This window comes from Oryzias latipes, chromosome 12 (genome assembly GCF_002234675.1).
Source record: "Oryzias latipes chromosome 12, ASM223467v1".
Taxonomy (NCBI): domain Eukaryota; kingdom Metazoa; phylum Chordata; class Actinopteri; order Beloniformes; family Adrianichthyidae; genus Oryzias; species Oryzias latipes.
The window spans coordinates 842,467-865,570 of NC_019870.2; the positions used below are offsets into that span (position 1 = coordinate 842,467).

The 23,104-nt window shown below is 48.7% G+C and overlaps 1 protein-coding gene across 2 annotated transcripts in view; it reads left to right on the forward strand.

Annotated features, from left to right (window-relative positions):
* gfra2 (GDNF family receptor alpha 2) overlaps positions 1–10,887 on the forward strand; it is a 56,836-nt gene extending 45,949 nt beyond the window's left edge. For both annotated transcript variants that reach the window (XM_023960923.1, XM_023960924.1), the window contains 6 exons: positions 1,268–1,455; positions 5,169–5,278; positions 5,490–5,630; positions 5,883–6,061; positions 9,422–9,469; positions 10,152–10,887. In XM_023960923.1, coding sequence (XP_023816691.1) covers positions 1,268–1,455; positions 5,169–5,278; positions 5,490–5,630; positions 5,883–6,061; positions 9,422–9,469; positions 10,152–10,292 — 807 coding nt within the window. In that variant the 3' untranslated portion in view covers positions 10,293–10,887. The remainder of the gene's footprint in view (positions 1–1,267; positions 1,456–5,168; positions 5,279–5,489; positions 5,631–5,882; positions 6,062–9,421; positions 9,470–10,151) is intronic.
* The last annotated feature ends 12,217 nt before the right edge of the window (positions 10,888–23,104 follow it).

The following is a 23,104-nucleotide window of genomic DNA, read 5'->3' on the forward strand; positions in this document are numbered from 1 at the left end:
CCACTGCCTCCAACAGATCAGCGCGTGGATGCAGAACAACTTTCTCCAGCTAAACTCAGACAAGACCGAAGTTATTGTTTTTGGCCCACAGAAACAAAGAGAAATTGTCAGCAGCTACCTTCATTCTCTGTCTCTTAAACCCTCAAATCAAGTCAGAAATTTAGGGGTAATCATGGACTCTGACCTGAACTTTAACAGCCATATCAAGTCAGTAACATCAGCGGCATTTTACCACCTGAAAAACATTGCCAAAATCAAAAACATAGTGTCAAAGCCAGACCTGGAGATACTTATTCATGCATTTGTCTCCAGCAGGTTAGACTACTGTAACGGCCTGCTCACCGGCCTCTCCAAACGAGCTGTAAAACAGCTTCAGTACATCCAGAATGCTGCTGCTCGAGAACCAGGAAGTATGATCACATTAGTCCTGTGCTCAGGTCTCTGCACTGGCTCCCTGTACCTCAAAGAATAGACTTCAAAGCAGCTCTGCTTGTGTACAAGTCTCTCCATGGCCGAGCACCAAAGTACATCTCTGACATGTTAGTGCCATATGAACCATCTCGTACTCTGAGGACCTCAGGGGCCGGCCTCCTGTTGATTCCCAGAGTCAGAACTAAACAAGGGGAATCAGCGTTTCAATATTCTGCAGCTAAAATCTGGAACAGCCTCCCTGAAGTCGTAAGACAGGCCTCTTCTGTGTTCATGTTCAAATCTAGACTTAAAACATTTCTGTTTAGCCGTGTATATGACTGAAAGGTACTATCTGCACCTTTCTTTCCTTCCTTTCTTTTTAAATCTTTTTTTTTTTTTTTTTTTTTCCTTTTCTTTTAAAGTAAATTTTATGTTGATTATTTCTATGATGTATTGTGATTTTAATGCATTTTTCTGTTTTGTGAAGCACCTTGAATTACTTTGTGTACGAATTGTGCTATACAAATAAACTTGCCTTGCCTTGCCTTTCAGCAGCAGCAGATCCTTTTTCAGCAGCAGCAGATCCTCTTTCAGCAGCAGCAGATCCTCTTTCAGCAGCAGCAGATCCTTTTTCAGCAGCAGCAGATCCTCTTTCAGCAGCAGCAGATCCTCTTTCAGCAGCAGCAGATCCTCTTTCATTAGCAGCAGATCCTCTTTCAGCAGCAGCAGATCCTTTTTCAGCAGCAGCAGATCCTCTTTCAGCAGCAGCAGATCCTCCTGCTCTGTGACGCTGACTGGATCCATCAGCAGGGGCGTGTCCAGAGCCTGAATCCGGTCTGTGTTCTGCTGCCCTCAGGCTCTGCGGCAGTTCTTCGAGCGCGTCTCCTGGGAGCTCAGCTATCCGCTGCTGTTCTGCTCGTGTCCGGACCAGGCGTGCGCCGAGCGCCGCCGCCGCACCATCGTCCCGTCCTGCTCCCACCAGGAGAGACACAGGCCCGGCTGCCTGGAGCAACGGCACACCTGTCGCTCCGATGCCCTTTGCAGGTGAGCAGAATGCACAGAACAGAAACTGGATCCTCCTCCAGATGATTCCTGAAGGTGACATGATCCTGGTGATTCTGGTCATTCAGGAATGTTTCTGTTTATTCCTTCTGATCCGAATCACTTTGGGTTTGATAAAAGGGGACGATGAGGTTCTTCTGCTGGATCCAGGTAATCCAGTTTTCTGGTGTTTAAAGGATATATTTGTGTAATGGAGCAGAAAACACGGATCTCTCTCCTAAAAACAAGAATTCTGTTCCTGTAACGTCTTTACAGAGCTCCTCTATGCTCCACCCGTTACCTTTCTAAGTGCTCGGGTTTTAATATCCCTGCTGTAACTTAGGCCCCGCCCACACATGTTCAAATACCAAGAAGTGGGGAAGAGGACGGGTTCCAATCGGTCGAAGATCAAAGTTGTAATGAGAGGAAAGTGAGGGCTGGAGTTCAGTCTGCAGGCTGTTTCTGCGCCTTTCATCACAGTGAAGTCATCTGCTCGTGCACGAGCTTCACGTGCGCTGTGCCTTCTGACAGCGGCTGTGGCGGCGTGCGTCCATCACCTGGAGACAATTGGATAATTTCATGTTTGTCTTTGTATTCAAAGCGAAGCTGCTTTGATAAAGGCTCTGAAGGCGGTGGGGTTTCCGCGCGCCCCTGAAGGCAGCGTGTGGGAGCGTCTCTTGGGTTTGAAGGTTAAACTCTTTATATTAGCGCTTGTTCTCAGACGTCATGAGCCCACGCTCTCTCTGCTAATTGTTAGCCTCAGTGTCCCTCATGGTAAAGGAGGAAGGAAGGTTGCCATGGTAACAAACCGTTTGGTCCTTTGGCTTCTGGAGGGATTCGTCTGGATCGAAGCATAAACAGATTTATAGCAGAACATACAGATGTTTGGGTTCTCCTGTTCCACAGGTTCTGAGTCTTCCTGGAACCTGGTCACAGGCAGAGCAGCACCAGGAGCAGAACCGGGTTGTTGGTGTCATCACCGTGGAAACCGTGTTTTGACATCGTTTCAACCTAAATGTTTAGCTCATTTTCAGTTGGTTATTTTAAGTTCCACAAATGTTTGAACGAATGGATGCACCACGGCGTCTGAACTATAAGCCCCTCCTCCAGGGCCTGAGAGGCGTGGCCATTTTCCTCTCTGCCTGCGTTGTGACAGGTGATGAGGGTTTAAGAGCTTCCTCAAAAATACTGACAAAGAAGAAGCTCCAGCTTCTTGTGTGGCCGGCGTCAGGTTTTCCCAGCTGTCTTTGAACGCATCGCTGGTGAAGGTTTCCAGCATGAAGCTGTGTAAGTCTGACCCGAAATTACATCAGAGACGTCTGGTTAGGTTGTGTGACATCACAGACCTGAGTGCTGCCTTCACTGCAGCGTGGAAACATTTATCTAGAAGTGACAAATGAATATCTGAAAAGATGTGACCCCCCCCATGAAAGGATGCCTTCAGATGAGAGCAGAGAAAAATGAGATGAATGGGAGATGTTTTTGGGAGGGGGGGGGTCGTCCTCTGTGACCTACAGAAAGGAGGCAGTTATTTCCATCACGCCGCCACCTCACCTCACTGCCCGTGTAATGGAGCGCCGCCGTCTATAGATTGGCTCTCCCTCTGCCCCCTCCCCGGTTTGGAAGACTCATTATAGATGAGCTGGGGGTGGGGGGGTATTTATAGGGTCTGGTGGGACAGGAAGAGCCTGATGTCTGTTCGACCTCTGAAGGTCCTAAAAAGGTCATTTCAACCAAATTTGACTGACTTGGAGGGACGTGCACGACACATGCGCACTCCTGTCCGTGCACGACACATGCGCACTCCTGTCCGTGCACGACACATGCGCAGCCCTGTCCGTGCACGTCTCCTCTGTGTAACAGGAGAACAACAGCTTTGATTCCTGATTCTGCTGAGTCAGCGTTGGTGTGGGCTTTAGTGCCGTGTCAGCGCTGGTTCTGTTTTGTTGGGCTGACGCTTCACTTCGGTTCTGCTCCCATGAAACGTTCCTTCGCTCTCCAGCAGGAGGGTTTCCTCAGGATGAGACGGACCGGACCGGAACCGGAACCGGACCCAGCTTTTCCAGCTGAGTCGGCAGATTTCTCAGATAAACGTTGAACAAACCAGATGAAATTTCCTTTTCAGTCTTTGGGTAGAACCTGCAGATTCTACCTTCAGAAACAGAGTTCTGGATTCTGGACTCACAAACTCTTGAAAAGTGGTTCTGAAAGGCGATGAGACCCACAAACAAATGAACAGAATCGTTTTCATAAAAATGTCCTAAAGAAACAAGATTCAAATCTGTTTTCCCTTTGTAAAGGTGAAACTATTGACCAATAGAGGAAGAGGATACGTTTTGAAATGAGCTAAAAACTTTCATATTTAGATATTTTTATTTGATCAATTGAAACATTATGTCCTGAAATAGAAGTAGAATTTCACATTTTAATATAAAGTTGTCAAAATGATGTTAATGATGAGTCAAGACATCTAGAGTTCCTACATGACGTCATCAAAATATTGAAGATTTATTCTCTTAAACCGCGTCCTTACATCTTTATTAGTTTTAAGTTTTGTCTCATTTCAATTATAAAAAGATTAGAAACGGAACAAAACTATTTGGTTCTATTTTGTGTTTTTGAACTTTTGATGCTTTTATCCTTCTGGTCTAAAACATTTGTTTTATTGTGTAAATAATAGTTGGTAAATGTCAAATCGAGGTCCTTAAATGTCCCTGTTTTCATTCCAATTTCTGATGAATTCCCAAATCGGGTTCATGGCTCCTTTTGTTGTTTGTTGTGTTTAGTTTCTGAAGAGAAACTAAAGATGAAGAGCTACACGCATGTGCAAACGTTCCTCTGCATGTTGCTTCAATGGCGTTTGAGAATAAATGCTTCCTTTTCACCATAAACACGAATCAGAGAAATCAAAGAGAAGCAGGACTTGGTATGTCTGCCTTAATCCCTGTTAATGCAGACGTGCTAATTAAATGACACGGGGGAGCCGTAACACCCCATGACTGACAGTTAGGGTCAGGCTGGGGGGGGGCTCGCCCCTCTGAGTGACAGCCGGCTCCTCTCAGCCCCTAACGTGGCTGTAGGTCTGTGCACGCTATGAGGAGGTCAAAAAGACACCACCCCCTCATTAACACTGCGGCTGAAAAAACGAGGTGTCGCCTCTATCTGACCCCCCCGTTTCTGTCCTGATGAGGAGTTCTGGTTCAGGTGATGAAGAGTTAAAGTCTCCGCCTGCTGCATCTGCAGCTCATTCATGAAACGTCCACTCATGACTGAGATCACTGCAGAGACAAACGAGGAGACAAACAAATATTCAGATCTCACCACTTACTGCTGCTGGCTGTGGGAGGGGCTGAGTTACTGCTGGGACATCAGCTGGCTGTGGGAGGGGCTGAGTTACTGCTGCGACATCAGCTGGCCGTGGGAGGGGCTGAGTTACTGCTGCGACATCAGCTGGCCGTGGGAGGGGCTGAGTTACTGCTGGGACATCAGCTGGCCGTGGGAGGGGCTGACCCAAACGTGTTTCCTCTAATCATCACTGTAACACGGATCAGAAACAGAAACACGATCAAAGGACTCAAACCCTGAAAACTGGACAGTCACTTGACCAAAGCTTTGCGTTTTTGTGATGCTGGAGCTTCAGAACAGACATGTGGTCGTCTGTTTCTGCAGTTCATGGGGGGGTCAGACCTGGGTCCTCTGACGTCTCTTCTCTGCAGGTCTCGGCTGGCGGATTTCCACACAAACTGTCAGGTGACCCCCCACACCGCCACCAGCTGCCCCCACGACAACTACCACGGCTGCCTCATGTCCTACGTGGGCCTCATAGGTATGTGCACGTGCCTCGTGCATGACTGAGCTGGAGGGGGCGAGTCAGGGGCCTGTTTTAGCCTGGGGGGGGCAAACGTCAGAGATTCAGAGGGAAATGTCTCATTTGAGGATTTAATATGAAAGCAGGTGACTCACCCCCACCCCCGCTGAAGTCCTCTCTCTCTCTTTCCTTTTGGATGATCTTCATTTTAATGCCCCCCTCCCCCCAGGCTCAGATGTGACACCAAACTACAGCGACAACAGTCCCAGCAACATCAGCATCAGCCTGTGGTGCAGCTGCAGGGGGGGCGGCCAGCAGGAGGCGCAGTGCGAGGCCTTCCACCGCGACTTCACCCACAACACCTGCCTGAGTGAGTTCGGCACGTGCACGCCTGCCACGTGCACGTGGCTGCTTGATGAACAGAAGTCATGTCTGATCATTTGTTCCAGAAAGCTGTTATTGAATGGATCCATAATTATTGATTCTCTGATTGATCCACAGACCCCTTTAGAAACGTCACGCATGACAAAGAAAGACGATTGAACAGAAAACATCATCAACTGACGTTCAGGAACATCAGACTTACATGTTGAATCCTGTTTGTGCCCCCCCCCCCCTTCAGAAAACGCCATCCTGTCCTTCGGCTACGGAGCAGAAGGAGGGGGGCCCCTGGTGACCGAGCTCCCGTCCACTTTTCTGGCCCCCGCCCGGCCGCCAGTCATGTCCAAACCTGCCCCCTCACTCCAGGCCATCAAGCCCCTGGACACGGCCTGCGTGTTCTCCACATGCGCTAACCTGCAGGTGAGGAGGGGGGCACAAGCTTTCATTCAAATTGGTCCTATGCACATGTATGGGGGGGTCGACCCGTACGGGTTCTGTGGTTTTTTGGGTTGTCCGGTCCGTGGAGGGTCCTAGAGAGGAGCGGCTGCACCTTAAGGGGAGGGCAGCTACCATCAGGCTCGGATGGTCAAGGAATGTTATGAAAATGGAACGTACCATTATCGTGGGTGAGGTAAATGTAGCATTCATTAGGATAATGCACAGGTGATGCTGTGCTATTTCACTCCAGTGGTTAGTGAGGGGAGAGTAGTGGCTGTTCTACACTACCTACTACAACTTTGACGACATCCTTTTGTTTTCCCCATCTGTATTTGGTCAATTTACACAAAAAATGCATGAATTTTATAACTCTTAGTACCGGGGGGTCAAAGTCAGTCACACAGGGGGCCTAAATTGTGCGTCTCTGGTCCTGTGTGCGTGTCTGGTCCTGTGTGCGTCTCTGGTCCAGTGTGTGTCTCTGGTCCAGTGTGTGTCTCTGGTCCAGTGTGCGTGTCTGGTCCTGTGTGCGTCTCTGGTCCTGTGTGTGTGTCTCTGGTCCTGTGTGCGTGTCTGGTCCTGTGTGCGTGTCTGGTCCTGTGTGCGTCTCTGGTCCTGTGTGCGTCTCTGGTCCAGTGTGTGTCTCTGGTCCTGTGTGCGTGTCTGGTCCTGTGTGTGTGTCTCTGGTCCTGTGTGTGTGTCTCTGGTCCTGTGTGTGTGTCTGGTCCTGTGTGCGTCTCTGGTCCTGTGTGCGTGTCTGGTCCTGTGTGTGTGTCTGGTCCTGTGTGTGTGTCTCTGGTCCTGTGTGTGTGTCTGGTCCTGTGTGCGTCTCTGGTCCTGTGTGCGTGTCTGGTCCTGTGTGTGTGTCTCTGGTCCTGTGTGTGTGTCTGGTCCTGTGTGCGTCTCTGGTCCAGTGTGTGTCTCTGGTCCTGTGTGTGTCTCTGGTCCTGTGTGTGTCTCTGTGAAACAGATCAGAGGATTTGATTTGTTTAAAACCTGTTATTGTGAAAATCATTTTTAGGTCTTATAAAACATTAAAAACTAAACCATAGAACTCATCACTGAGATTACCGTATTTTCCGGACTATAAGTCGCCCTTTTTTTCATAGTTTGGCAAGGGGTGCGACTTATACTCCGCAGCGACTTATATTAGAACTAAATTGAAATAAATACATTGTTTACCCTCCTGTTATGTTCATTTGTGAGTAACAGAGATGATGTTCCTGGGTCAATTTGATGTATGAGGTATGTTAAGTGACTCAGAGAATCAGCAAACCTTTTTTTACACTAAGATCTTGAAGGCTAACAACATAATATTCTATTTTCCAATGATTTCATAGATTCAGAAATGCAATAAAAATGACAACCGTTTCTACAAATACAGGATGAAAACAGAGTATTAGTTGGGCGATGATGCTTCATGAAAGGAATAAATAAATATGAGAAAGAATTACTGTGAAATTATGAGATAAACAATCTGCTATGATTGTGTCATATGAGGTTATGGAACTTATTAGTTCTTGGTCTCAGATTTTGTCAAGTAAATTTCCCGTCAAAATGCGACTTATAGTCCAGTGCGACTTATCTGTGTTTTTTTCTACTTTATAATACATTTTTGGGCTGGTGCGACTTATACTCCGGTGCGACTTATAGTCCGGAAAATACGGTACTCCAAAATTATTTGGCATTTTTCTAATTTTGTGCAACACCAACAGTAAAAATCCTCCAAAAACCTCCGTCCATTCATAAAAATAATCTATAGTTTATTTATGATGTCATGAAGTGCAGCTGCTTTCCTGCTGTCTTTCTGTAAAATACTGACACCAACTAAACCACAGAAAAGACACGTCATCAAAATATCTACAATAGTTAGTAAATAATGACATGATTAGCATGAGATGAGGGATCCAACAGCAGCCATGATCCAGGTGTTGCGTGATTGTGGCTGCGCTCCTCGCTGCCTGTGCCCACTACCCCTCCCCTTTTCCTCACACATATCCTTCTATCAGACAGGGTGTGCAGGTGATCCGTAAGTGTCCATAGGATGTCCACACAAACTACACTCTGACTGGCTAATTCCCACATTTCTAACCGCCAGACTGCATCAAGTCATAAGTGTGGTTGTGATTAAGACACACCAGAGTGTCTAAACTTCCATTAGCCTTACTTCATGATAAACGTACCGCGTGCCCTAGATTGGTATGTTCCATTTTCATGACGTCCTTTGAGGTGACCTTAAGAACCTCACGGGAACTGGAAGACACACCTGTGTTAGGGTCCTGAGAAGTGAACTGAATGGCAGGAACACAGTCCGGGCGATCAGCGCCTCATCCCTGCCGGTCATCAGATATTCTGCTGGCAGTGACAGTGAGACAAGAATCCTGGTTACAATGATGGACGTTTTCGTCCCAAATCCAGCCCCCCGAGACACGGAAGAGGATTACATCACAAAGACGTCTCCAAGTGATGGACATGCGTAGTGAATACGTCAAGCAGCAGAATCCTTAAGAACGAACATGTGGAAGAGCAAGAACCATCAATGAAGAACAAACCCCCAGACAATATATACCCCCCCCCCCCCCCCCGTGTCGGCAGCTGTGGCTGACTTTGGATAATGCAGTGTCTGGACAACAGAGGCACTGATGAAGGTAGAACGTTCAAAGAACAAGGACAAGTCCAGATCTACCACAGTAGCAGGACTCCAGGTAAAGGCCAAAGACTCCCCAAGACCATCAAGCAAAGAACAGGAGGATGGAAGATGCTAGTAGCTGAGAATTCATGGAAGGCTATAACCAAGAGGCTGACGTAACGGACAGAAACATCTGTGCCAAGTGGGGACTGGAGGTCTCCACATGGGAAACGTCTCCAAACGGACTTTCAGATACAGGAAGACCAAATGGTAACGGTCAGGAGAAGACGGGGTAGTGCTGGACAAGGAGGAGCAGGAAGCTGTCGTGATAGATGTAGAAGGAACAAGAACAGAATCCTCAACGCTTGGGACGTTTGACCTCCTGATATCTGTATTTATTTCCAATTCACCAGCCAGTAGTGGAACAAATGGACCGTATCTCAGGTGCATTTGGAGCAGAAGTGGTCTGATGTGTATTTGCATCGATCGGCGTCAAGAGGTTAAAGGTGGAACAAAGACTGCATCCACTCAGAGAAGGCTCACCGCTGCAGGATCATCTCTGCTCTCCAAAGAAAAACTCACTTTTGATCCAGAAATCCTCAGAAAAGCTTCAGTGACGTCTGCAAATCCGTACTCCAAACTGAGCGCGCTCAGACCGCCGATGAAAGTGAAGGTTTGGAAAAGAATCTCTTCATGCAAACTTCTCCTTTCTGCAGGATGGGGGGGAGAAGTGCGTCCCCTCGGAGGAGTTCGAGTGCGAGGAGGTGAGTTCTCGTCAAACATTGTGAAAAGTGTGAGAGACAGAAAACTGAGCAGCACTTCCTGTCTGAACAAACGACGGTTTCCCTTTGACTGAGCTGTTCATCAGCTTCATGTGAGCAGAGTTCACAGACCTGGAAGAGTTTCACCTGAAGCTGCAGAACAAGCTGCCCCTCCCCCACCTGGGTGTTCAGTGGTTGATAAAAAAGAAGTTTAGAGAGAATCGCTGCTGGTATGGAATTCTAACCCCCCCAAAATGACAGATCCCCGACGTGACTCTAAATGACACGCTGAGGTCTGAATCTGCCGCAGAGGCCAGCAGACACAACGCTTTGTGTTTGACATCAACAAGACGCACAAATTACAGGCTCCTCGTTTTCCACGTCTGCAAAAATCAAACAGAATCGATCCTTCGGAGCGTCGATGGAAGCAAACAGAAGTTCATAAAAACGAGAGAAACACCGTTAGATTTGATCTGCATTGATGACATCACAGGAACAAGCTGATTATTAAAAACACATCTGGATTTCTATTTCAGTCTCACTCCGATGTTTGAGCAGATTTATTGAAAACATGAAATTCTCTTCTTTAAAAAATCCGTTTTGTTTCTTCAGTCAGAAAACTCAGAACGTTTGTAGAACATTTTCTCTGTGGTTGAACTCTAACCCCCCTCCCTCCCCCCCACAGTCTCTGCTGGCCCGGGGGGCAATCGGCTCCCAGGACCCGGCGGGGCCCAGAAGCCGCGGCGGGGATTCTGCTCCGGGCCCTCACCTGTGCGTTTGTGTGTCCGTCCTGCCGGCGCTGCTGCGCCTCCTCTCATTGTTGTGAACGCTAACACACACACACACACACCAACACACAAACACACACACTACCAATGGACAAAGCTGGACCGCTGAGGAGGACTCTCCTCTGTGGTTCTGTTCAGCCCGGCTCGGACTCGGCTCCTCTGAGAGCCACGGACCCCCAGAACATGTACGACCCCCCGTGCTTCTGCCAGTCTGTCCACCATGTCGTCTGTGGAAAACGTCCAGTGGAAGAGTGTGTGTCCCATCAGTGTGTGAGTGTGTGTGTGTACATTTGTGTGTTTGGAGGCAAAAACAAAGTATTTAAAATCCTAAAAAAGCTGCAAACTGAAACAAGACCTTTAGTTGTGAGGCAAACATGACAGATTTAGAAATATCTGATGGTCATTTGGTCCCAACAACACGTCAAAGGAAGGTTTTCCAGAGTATCTTTTTGAGGAAATCAGAAGATCGTTGGAGGGATCTGACATCGTTCTTCTGCCCTGATTCATTCAAACACACAGAACACAGGAATTTGGAACATTCCTGCAGGAATGCTGATAAATGCCCCGCCCCCTTCTGTTATGGTTGACACACGGCGCTTTCAGGAGAGAACCAAAGATGAAACGGACCAAAAACATCTGCTTGTTTGGGGAAGCAGTTGTCCAAAACGAGCTCGGACAGAAAAAAGCAGGACGGCATCTGGTTCTCCTGGTTCTGTTGGACCTCTCGTCTGGTTCTCCTGGTTCTGTTGGACCTCTCGTCTGGTTCTCCTGGTTCTGTTGGTCCTCTCGTCTGGTTCTCCTGGTTCTGTTGGACCTCTCGTCTGGTTCTCCTGGTTCTGTTGGACCTCTCGTCTGGTTCTCCTGGTTCTGTTGGACCTCTCGTCTGGTTCTCCTGGTTCTGTTGGTCCTCCCGTCTGGTTCTCCTGGTCCTGTTGGTCCTCTCGTCTGGTTCTCCTGGTTCTTCAGATCACACTGTGGATGTCTGGTTCTCCTGGTCCTCTCGTCTGGTTGTCCTGGTTCTGTTGGACCTCTCATCTGGTTCTCCTGGTTATGTTGGACCTCTCGTCTGGTTCTCCTGGTTCTGTTGGTCCTCTCGTCTGGTTCTCCTGGTTCTGTTGGTCCTCTCGTCTGGTTCTCCTGGTTCTGTTGGACCTCTCGTCTGGTTCTCCTGGTTCTGTTGGTCCTCTCGTCTGGTTCTCCTGGTTCTGTTGGACCTCTCGTCTGGTTCTCCTGGTTCTGTTGGACCTCTCGTCTGGTTCTCCTGGTTCTGTTGGTCCTCTCGTCTGGTTCTCCTGGTCCTGTTGGACCTCTCGTCTGATTTCCCTCTTTCTGTCAGACCTCTCGTCTGGTTCTCCTGGTTCTGTTGGACCTCTCATCTGGTTCTCCTGGTCCTGTTGGTCCTCTTGTCTGGTTCTCCTGGTTCTGTTGGACCTCTCGTCTGGTTCTCCTGGTCCTGTTGGTCCTCTCGTCTGGTTCTCCTGGTTCTGTTGGTCCTCTCGTCTGATTTCCCTCTTTCTGTCAGACCTCTCGTCTGGTTCTCCTGGTTCTGTTGGACCTCTCGTCTGGTTCTCCTGGTTCTGTTGGACCTCTCGTCTGGTTCTCCTGGTTCTGTTGGTCCTCTCGTCTGGTTCTCCTGGTCCTGTTGGACCTCTCGTCTGATTTCCCTCTTTCTGTCAGACCTCTCGTCTGGTTCTCCTGGTTCTGTTGGTCCTCCCGTCTGGTTCTCCTGGTCCTGTTGGTCCTCTCGTCTGGTTCTCCTGGTTCTTCAGATCACACTGTGGATGTCTGGTTCTCCTGGTCCTCTCGTCTGGTTCTCCTGGTTCTGTTGGACCTCTCATCTGGTTCTCCTGGTTATGTTGGTCCTCTCGTCTGGTTCTCCTGGTTCTGTTGGTCCTCTCGTCTGGTTCTCCTGGTTCTGTTGGACCTCTCGTCTGGTTCTCCTGGTTCTGTTGGACCTCTCGTCTGGTTCTCCTGGTTCTGTTGGTCCTCTCGTCTGGTTCTCCTGGTTCTGTTGGACCTCTCGTCTGGTTCTCCTGGTTCTGTTGGTCATCTCGTCTGGTTCTCCTGGTCCTGTTGGTCCTCTCGTCTGGTTCTCCTGGTCCTGTTGGTCCTCTCGTCTGGTTCTCCTGGTTCTGTTGGTCCTCTCGTCTGGTTCTCCTGGTTCTGTTGGACCTCTCGTCTGGTTCTCCTGGTTCTGTTGGTCCTCTCGTCTGGTTCTCCTGGTTCTGTTGGACCTCTCGTCTGGTTCTCCTGGTTCTGTTGGACCTCTCGTCTGGTTCTCCTGGTTCTGTTGGACCTCTCGTCTGGTTCTCCTGGTTCTGTTGGTCCTCTCGTCTGGTTCTCCTGGTTCTGTTGGACCTCTCGTCTGGTTCTCCTGGTTCTGTTGGACCTCTCGTCTGGTTCTCCTGGTTCTGTTGGACCTCTCATCTGGTTCTCCTGGTTCTGTTGGACCTCTCGTCTGGTTCTCCTGGTTCTGTTGGACCTCTCGTCTGGTTCTCCTGGTTCTGTTGGTCCTCTCGTCTGGTTCTCCTGGTTCTGTTGGACCTCTCGTCTGGTTCTCCTGGTTCTGTTGGACCTCTCGTCTGGTTCTCCTGGTCCTGTTGGTCCTCTCGTCTGGTTCTCCTGGTTCTGTTGGTCCTCTCGTCTGATTTCCCTCTTTCTGTCAGACCTCTCGTCTGGTTCTCCTGGTTCTGTTGGTCCTCTCGTCTGGTTCTCCTGGTCCTGTTGGACCTCTCGTCTGATTTCCCTCTTTCTGTCAGACCTCTCGTCTGGTTCTCCTGGTTCTGTTGGTCCTCTCGTCTGGTTCTCCTGGTCCTGTTGGACCTCTCGTCTGATTTCCCTATTTCTGTCAGACCTCTCGTCTGGTTCTCCTGGTTCTGTTGGACCTCTCATCTGGTTCTCCTGGTCCTGTTGGTCCTCTCGTCTGGTTCTCCTGGTTCTGTTGGACCTCTCGTCTGGTTCTCCTGGTCCTGTTGGTCCTCTCGTCTGGTTCTCCTGGTCCTGTTGGTCCTCTCATCTGGTTCTCCTGGTTCTTCAGATCACACTGTGGATGTCTGGTTCTCCTGGTCCTCTCGTCTGGTTCTCCTGGTTCTGTTGGTCCTCTCATCTGGTTCTCCTGGTCCTGTTGGACCTCTCGTCTGGTTCTCCTGGTTCTGTTGGTCCTCTCATCTGGTTCTCCTGGTTCTTCAGATCACACTGTGGATGTCTGGTTCTCCTGGTCCTGTTGGTCCTCTCGTCTGATTTCCCTCTTTCTGTCAGACCTCTCGTCTGGTTCTCCTGGTCCTGTTGGTCCTCTCGTCTGGTTCTCCTGGTTCTGTTGGTCCTCTCGTCTGGTTCTCCTGGTTCTGTTGGACCTCTCATCTGGTTCTCCTGGTCCTGTTGGTCCTCTCGTCTGGTTCTCCTGGTTCTGTTGGACCTCTCGTCTGGTTCTCCTGGTCCTGTTGGTCCTCTCGTCTGGTTCTCCTGGTCCTGTTGGTCCTCTCATCTGGTTCTCCTGGTTCTTCAGATCACACTGTGGATGTCTGGTTCTCCTGGTCCTCTCGTCTGGTTCTCCTGGTTCTGTTGGTCCTCTCATCTGGTTCTCCTGGTCCTGTTGGACCTCTCGTCTGGTTCTCCTGGTTTTGTTGGTCCTCTCATCTGGTTCTCCTGGTTCTTCAGATCACACTGTGGATGTCTGGTTCTCCTGGTCCTCTCGTCTGGTTCTCCTGGTTCTCCTGGTCCTCTCGTCTGGTTCTCCTGGTCCTGTTGGTCCTCTCGTCTGGTTCTCCTGGTTCTGTTGGTCCTCTCGTCTGGTTCTCCTGGTCCTGTTGGTCCTCTCGTCTGGTTCTCCTGGTTCTGTTGGACCTCTCGTCTGGTTCTCCTGGTTCTGTTGGTCTTCTCGTCTGGTTCTCCTGGTTCTGTTGGACCTCTCGTCTGGTTCTCCTGGTTCTGTTGGTCCTCTCGTCTGGTTCTCCTGGTCCTGTTGGTCCTCTCGTCTGGTTCTCCTGGTTCTGTTGGTCCTCTCGTCTGGTTCTCCTGGTCCTGTTGGTCCTCTCGTCTGGTTCTCCTGGTTCTGTTGGACCTCTCGTCTGGTTCTCCTGGTCCTGTTGGTCCTCTCGTCTGGTTCTCCTGGTCCTGTTGGTCCTCTCGTCTGGTTCTCCTGGTCCTGTTGGTCCTCTCGTCTGGTTCTCCTGGTCCTGTTGGTCATCTCGTCTGGTTGTCCTGGTTCTGTTGGTCCTATCGTCTGGTTCTCCTGGTTCTGTTGGTCCTCTCGTCTGGTTCTCCTGGTTCTGTTGGTCATCTCGTCTGGTTCTCCTGGTTCTGTTGGTCCTCTCATCTGGTTCTCCTGGTTCTGTTGGTCCTCTCATCTGGTTCTCCTGGTCCTGTTGGCCATCTCGTCTGGTTCTCCTGGTTCTGTTGGTCCTCTCATCTGGTTCTCCTGGTCCTGTTGGTCCTCTCGTCTGGTTCTCCTGGTCCTGTTGGTCCTCTCGTCTGGTTCTCCTGGTCCTGTTGGTCCTCTCGTCTGGTTCTCCTGGTCCTGTTGGTCCTCTCGTCTGGTTCTCCTGGTCCTGTTGGTCCTCTCGTCTGGTTCTCCTGGTTCTGTTGGTCCTCTCGTCTGGTTCTCCTGGTCCTGTTGGTCCTCTCGTCTGGTTCTCCTGGTTCTGTTGGACCTCTCGTCTGGTTCTCCTGGTCCTGTTGGTCCTCTCGTCTGGTTCTCCTGGTCCTGTTGGTCCTCTCGTCTGGTTCTCCTGGTCCTGTTGGTCCTCTCGTCTGGTTCTCCTGGTTCTGTTGGACCTCTCGTCTGGTTCTCCTGGTTCTGTTGGACCTCTCGTCTGGTTCTCCTGGTTCTGTTGGTCCTCTCGTCTGGTTCTCCTGGTTCTGTTGGACCTCTCGTCTGGTTCTCCTGGTTCTGTTGGTCCTCTCGTCTGGTTCTCCTGGTCCTGTTGGTCCTCTCGTCTGGTTCTCCTGGTTTTGTTGGTCCTCTCGTCTGGTTCTCCTGGTTTTGTTGGTCCTCTTGTCTGGTTCTCCTGGTTTTGTTGGTCCTCTCGTCTGGTTCTCCTGGTTTTGTTGGTCCTCTTGTCTGGTTCTCCTGGTTCTGTTGGTCCTCTCGTCTGGTTCTCCTGGTTTTGTTGGTCCTCTCGTCTGGTTATCCTGGTTCTTCAGATCACACTGTGGATGTTTGGTTCTCCTCCTCCTTCTGGAACGTCCGTCTATGTTCACACTGAAGTGAAGCGTACCAGAGTTTATCTGCAAGTGAATCAAAGGCCTTTGTTCTCTGGAGGACCAGAGTTCAGAGAGAACTTTCACACCTGCAGAACCAGGAGGACCATGAGAGGAAACCAGACCTGGGTCAGACCAGGACCAGGCTTGCTCATGTTGGGGTCCTGCATGATGCTTTTGTGTTCCCGTTGGTACATTTGTGTCATTTAGTACATTGAATCGCAGGCAGAAGAAACCAAACCAAACCAGTCGGATCCACTTGGTCTTGTTTTAGTTTTGCAGCTGGTTTGAACTCTTGATGACCTCTTCTGCGTGCCTCCTTCAATGTTTCCAACATGTGTGTGTGTGTGTGTGTGTGTGTGTGTGTGTATACCTCACCTGCCACTCTGTGGGTATTTTCTGTTTCATATTAAGATGTTGTTCTGGAAAACGGCAGAAAAGCATCGCACTGAGTTAAAAAAAGGGTCATTTGGTCCCGTGGAGTCTGTCCTGACCCAAACAGGAAGCAGTCATCGTTGTCGTCATGGTAACCCTTCAACACTGGAGCCTAACTAACACGGTCTTTGAACTACTCTTTACGTAATTAACGGGATTCCAGCAGATTCTGACCCTCAGGAAAGCAGCTTTCCGTGTCTCTAGGTGGATTGTGTTGCTTTTCTCCTCCTCAGAATCCATTGGAACCACGTTCGCTGCGTAAACAATGGAAGAGTTCCAGCAGGTCAAAGGCCATCAGCGCTGCAGTCAAAGGGTTAAAAATCAAATGCAGCTGGTGTAAAGCTGTTCCGTCTTCTGGAATATTCCTTCATAAGGGAGGAAACCTTCCAGTGTTCGGTTTGGAGAGAGTTGGATCAAAACAGAGTCAGATCCCTCGTTCAGACTCCCTCCTGGTCGGGTCTTTCACGTCTGAAGTGACTCAGCACATTCACGTCCTTCATCACGGTTTCATACGCCTCAACAGCTCTGTATTCAACAGCTGGGTGTGTTTTTATTCACTTCCAGTCGTCTGTCCAGCACACATCCTCAGATCTCCAACTTCCTGCTGACGCCGCTGTTCGCTCACGTCCATTTCCTGTTGACGACCAGATTTTACCTCAAGTTTTAGGACGGTTTGGTGTCAAACTGTAATCAACATCACCTCCACACGTTTGTTTACAGTTGATCCTGTTTTGGCGGCCATCTTGGATTCTTCACCATCACAAGCTTAGATCGTGGGGGGGGGGGGGGGGGGGCTCTTTCACTGTTTTTAGCTCTCGGCTGCCGTCATGAAGACAAATCATTTTGTGTGTTGATGGACGGTTTAATCCGGCCCTGCCAGCAGTTTGTCATTGTTTTCTCAACAACAGACTGATCAGTTCAGGTGTTGTGTGTCTGTAGGGGTTGATTTCGATGATTGACACTTTAATGCCAAATTTAAAGAATTTTAGTTTTAATCTAGAACCTGAAGAAGCTCGTCTATTTTGATCAAAGATTTGTTAAGAAAATGAAGCCTTTAAAAAACAAAAGAATAAAATTCATCACTGATTATCTTTAAGTTTTAAAGAACGGAGTCATGTGACTTCCATGTAAAAGTTCAAAGGTCGTAGTGATCACCGGCCATTTAACAGGAAAAAAGGATTGATTTGGAGATGAAATAGTGATTTCCTATATATTGAAAGGAGTTTCTTTTTTAGAAAGACAAACATTTACACCCACAGAAACATTTAAGTTTCACGTTTTCACTGCTTCATGATTGTTTTGGTGACATTTTCAATTGAACATATAAAGCTCCAGAAGTTATTTAGTTTTACAAGAATATTCCTGAAGTTAGCGTGAGTCTAGTGTCGTGTTCAGAGAACGTCCACTGAGTCTTGTAATTTTGTTGTAAAAAAACATATTTTTTAGGCTTCACCAAAACACAAATCTGTTTTTAATTTCCATAAAATGTGCCCCCCATGACTGTTAAACCTTAATATTTTGACTTATTTATGAATACGACACGTGACTACTGGTGTTTTTCAGTTCATTTACCTGGTTTTTGTTGCTTTCACAGACGTCCTAAAATAATTGGTTTTCTCTGTTCCTGAACTTTAATATTTGTGTTAAATATACAGGATTGTTGTGGAATGAAAGGGTCCAACAACGGATCCCTGTGGAACACCAAGAATAGAATTTGCTGTGAATCGGAGGTTTTTCTCACTGCCAACCAGCCTTACCTTTCCTTTTGTCGATGAGAACGCCTCAGGTTCCATCGTCGGGTCAAACCCTCATTCACCTCATTCAGGAGAACAACTGTTAAGCTGGAAAAACACGACGCTAGCAGAGCTTTGAGTTAGGTTCATGTGAAGAAACGTTAAGAGGGGATGTAAATTATCTGATCTGTTTGTCAACTTTAACAGCCTACAGCAGTGTTACTGAAATCTGTGTCTGGAGATTCAAATAAAAACATCTGTAACAAAGAATGGGACTTTCACTTTTTTACACTATTTTCATTTTAACGTTTTCATTAACCAGGCTAACCAAATGGCACCTGAAGACTTCTCAGTAAAATTCAGTTTGCTGATGACGCCTCGTTCTTCGTTGTTCTGGGAAAACTATGGAAGACAATTAGAAACAAACACGACTTGTCTAAACGTCAATCAAATATTGTTTTGTTTTTTTAAATCTTAGAAGATTAAACAGCAGTAAAAAGAAATCTATTAAATGACCAAAATGTTAGGCCTTATGGTCTAAAAATTGTATATTATATACAAATATGGTAAAATCTCCACATTCATTTATTAATTAAGATCAAGTTAACCTGCGGTTAATCACCTCTACCGCTTATCCAGAGCAGCAGCCAAAACAAAAAGCTCAGTGTTAACACTCAGAGGCTTTCTACACTTCTGGATGGTCACGTCTTTGCTTAATTCAAAGTCTTTCTACACATTGGACTGGAATGACGGACTGATCCGTTTCTGCTGCATCAGATATGTGTTGTCCGCTGAAGCACTTGGTCAATTCTGTCTGATAGTCAAATAAACCTATTGTTATCTGGGTCTGAACACACCTGCAGGGGGTGATTCAAATGATCATCTGGGGGGGTAAAGGACACTGTCAGTCAGGGAGTGAAAGGCACATGAGCCCCCCCCCCCCCCCCCCCCTTGCTAAAACACAAAAACAGCTGGATGTCTGAAACTTGAAGGACATTTCAAATGAACGTCCAGATGCCAAGCAGATGAAGAGAACCAGTGTGTGATGACTCACAATATGTGTAAAAATGTGTGTATATGTGTATAAATGTGTGTGAATGTGTCCATAAATGTGTGTGAATGTGTATAAATGTGTGTGAATATGTGCATAAATGTCACTTTTTGTTAATAAAATAAACTGCATCCACTGCAGTCTGCTTTAAACATCAAGGAGGCAGATTTACTTCAGACTTGAGCACACTGAGCCCCCCTCCCTGGGTGAATCTCAGATAGACTTGACACTTGGTTTGGTTCCTAAAAACGTTCCCGAGTGAAGAGGAGCAGAAGAGCGTCAGAAGTTCTCCTCCTGGTGGAGGTTGAATGTTTTCCTCCAGAGGCTGAATCGCCGTCTTGCTGTTTGTCTCCTGCAGGTTTGCAGAAGCTTCAGAGGCTTTGTGTGGTTTAAGTGAAGATCAATTCTCTGCTAAAGGTCCTTCAGAAAACGACAAAGAGCTTTGGCAGGACATGAAACATCCCAGCAGCTTCCAGGGTGAAGGAATGATGTCTGCGTGTGGGCCCGCACACGCTTATGCAACATCCCGGCTTCTGTTCCGTCTTTCAGGTGTCGCAGCTTTAAATATTCCACAGAATCAGTCAGAACCGCCTCCAGCGCCGCTTTAATCCGTCATTCGGATAATCGTGTTGGAAAATCGGAGCGCTGAGAAGGAAGACGTGACAGCAGCTTTTCCTGCTAAGCCCCTCCCCCACAGACACACCCCACCGTCCACCGTTAACATGCAGGGAAACAGCAGAGTTAGTGGCCTGGGGGGGTCTGAGCCTGCTCTTATTGTTATTAGCTGCTCCTCTTTTATGTCCTCGCTTTGTTCTGTTTATCGTTTTCTGCTGCACACATCAAGGCCGCCGCCGCCTTTGCTGCAGGACGCCGCTGTGAAATTTAAAGGTGACATTTGCAACAAAAGAGCAGCCGGGAAAGAGCAGAAGCGCCGCGGCGTGCTCCTCTGATAACTTCGGTTTGCCTCTGGGGGGGTGGAACGGGCGCCCACCCCCACCTCTGAGCAGCTCAAAGCAGAGCCGTTGCTGTGAAGGCGCCGTTATCGGGCCGCCGTTTAAAGGTGGGGGTATCGGCTTAATCTGGAGCCCTGGGAGAACATCTGTCGCCTGCACAACGCAGACCTGCTGGAGGGGGGCAGAGCCCCGCGAGGAGGAGGAGTTAACAGACGTGAACGGAGCATTTCCCACCAAACATGTCTGCCGCCGCTGTCCAGAGGAGTCAGGATGTAGGAGGAGCTCCTGGTGTCACAGTCTCAGCAACGTTCACACCAAACATGCGACTCTTGACGGCCTTTCAGCAAACAGTGTCCAGACTGGACGGCAGCTACGGGACACCGTGGCGTGTCCACAGCTGGACGAGGCTTGGAGACGACGGGCCAACGCAGGCTTGAAAAGCGCAAATACTGAAGGGCGGCGTGAGCAAAGCTTCAGCCCCGGCTGTCCTGACGGGTGGATACGGGCGGGAAAATGCTCCAAGTAGCACACAGGTGACCCTCAGGGGATATGGAGGTCAAAGGTCAGTGAACCCGTAGAGAGAAAATGTTCGTGCACATTTTTTCTAGGTTCATGCTGCGGGCGACAGGTTGTAGTGAACACAGGGATTGTGGCTGAATTCCTTCCCTACGCACTACAGAGCTCTATATAGAGCTCCATGTATGTGGAGCTCTGTAATGATCTATATCTATATCATATCTGCCATTTAAATAAAAAGAAGAGAAAAAGCAGTGAGCCTGGTGTCCAAATTACTTGTAAAATTCAGGGCACTACATCGTTTTGAGGGGTTATGGCGGGAATTCAGACCCAGCTTTCTAGAACACGTAGGTGAGACACAGGCTCCACATCCTGCAGACTGTACAAGGAGCCGTTCACGTGACACGTGCACGCTCCTCGCCACAGCCGGACTGTAGTGTGGTCGTCCTGCAGCACGCATGGGCTGTAACACGTGCACATGTGTGCGGTGGGTAAGGAGCCGGTACTCACACCTCACTAACCACTAGAGCGAGGCGTAAGGACGCCGTGTGACATCATCAGTGCGTGGAACTTCCATTATCCTAACCAATTCTTCCATCGGTCGCTGCATCAGATCGACTCAGTCGAGGGTTTCAAACGTCACGTCCAGACGTTTCTTTAGAAGAGCTTTCATTCTTAACTCCTGTTTTACTGAAATGCTTGAAGCCTCTTGTACTATTTTATATTTTTTCTCTGGTTTTACTTTGTGAAAAGTGTTAAATAAATAAAGATTTAGTTCCTCACAGACGCAGGACAATGGTACGTTCCATTTTCCTCACGTTGCATCAGGAGAAGAACACAAAACACACCAAAACCCAAAATGTCAGTAACTTTTCAGCCAAACAGAAAAGTTTTAAGACAATAATCTCAACTTCTAGTTGAGTCTTTTTATTAGAAAATCAAATCTCAATGAAACTAGTTCCTTTTGAACTTGCATAATGTTTTCATTTGCGAACGCTGTTTCTTTTCACTCATAACCTGCATCTCATTTTTAAGACAAGTTGTTTTTAATTTCTTCTTATGAAATGATGGCTTTAAGGTGAAGATAGTTGGACGGCTGAATCACCTAAAATATGACGTATTTAGGGAGAAAAGTGTATAAATATTTAAATTGACTATAAAGATAAAAAACGTCTTTACCAATAAACACATTTTTAAAAACTAATATTCAATTACCAAAGTAAAAGACTCAAATCTGAGTTTAATGGCTCTTCTTAGGACCGACTTTGGTCTTCAGGCAGACATCACCACTTATTCTAAAACGTCTCCATCGGTGGATTTCTTCTCCTTAGAACATCGGGAAACTTTTTACTTCTTTTCATGTTTTTCATTTCTGTCATTCTGGGAACAAATCCTTCTGGAGGCCAAACAGCTGCTGCGGTTCAAAGCTCTTCAGTGTTTGAAACGGCGTCATTTCGTGCTGATGATCCGTTTATCGGCTGCATCTTAGCCTGCATTGTTTCCCTGCCGCCTCGTCTTCATCCTCCCGCTGATGAAGACGAGCTCCTTCAAACAATCCCCTCATCCCCTGAATGGCTCTGGGACAGCGAAGGCATCACTGTGAGGAACGAATCAAAGCGCCGTCTCCGCCGGGCGCGTCCAAGCCGCACAAACACGTGGCGGCGTGCGAGCCCGCGGGCCGCGTGCCAGCTGCAGGAAGCTGCCGCCTCAGATGTCCTGCCAGAGGAAGAGGAGCTGCAGCCGTCAGAGCGGATCTGCGCACCAACGCTGAGCTGAAATGTGATCCGACCGCTGCTGATGAGCGCTCGCCGCGCGCCAGCCTCCATCATCAACACCAGCTGTGTCAGACCGCCATCCTGCTCGCACGTCCACTCATGCAGCCCGTTCTCTCTGCCGTTATGGAGATGCAGCAGTTTCAGACAGACAAGATGAAGACGTTTAAGCTCCGCCTCTCGCTGCAGGAAATAAAACAAAGATGAAGTTTGCATGAAAACGCAGATCAGCTCAGATCCCAGGAAGCTGACGATCATCAGTGATCTTCATCTGCAGCCGAACTGAGTGACCTCTGACCCCAACATAGAGCTGACATCAGACCGCTGGAGGCGGCACTTCCTCCCATCTGTCAATCATTGTTGTTCAGAGAGGGTGCAGTCAGACTGTAGTTTCAAGAGGTGACAATCATCCAGGTAACCAGAGGATGATGTTCTCCTAAACGCCCCGGCCTTCATCCGGACGCCGCTCCTCTTCCTCAGCATGAAGATGAACCTCCAGCTTCCTGTTGATGCTTCACAGCACAACCTTTTTCCAGAATCAGAGCAGCTTTCTGTCCTTCATGGAGCCTCTGAGGGACGTGAACCCTCAGTTCATGAACGATGAAACACCCACCGCCGCCGCCGCAGCCGCCCCCCCTCCCTCAGGGCAGCTTCCTGCTTCGCGTGGATCAGGAACAGCAGCGTCACGCCGCTCTAATTTCCCTACAGCGGCCTTCAGCGCGCCGCATCAGAAGACATTGGCTGCAGCAAACCAGTAATCCGGCCCCCCAGCATCCAGCTCGGCCCCCCCATATCTATGGAGCGGGTCGGGGGGGGCGCCAACACCACTTCAAGCGTCTTTACACGAGGTTTGGATTCTGATTTCACAGGGAACATGGACCACTGTTGGTGCACGTGCACGCTCACTGTTCACGTGCACGCTCACTGTTCACGTGCACGCTCACTGTTCACGTGTACGCTCACTGTTCACATCCCCGCAGGAGTTGCTGCACACAGTCCTCCAACTGAAAAAGTTTCCACTCGTTACCTGAACGCAGACATCCTGACGTTGGTAACTAGGCTGCTCTGAAATGGGGGGGGGACGCCGCCTCCCTGTTCCCTGTCTGAGGGGAAATTGGGGTGGGGGGGTGGGGGTCCTGGGAGAGCAGCGATGAAGAGGTTAGCTATAATTGGCTAAGCGATCAGATGGAA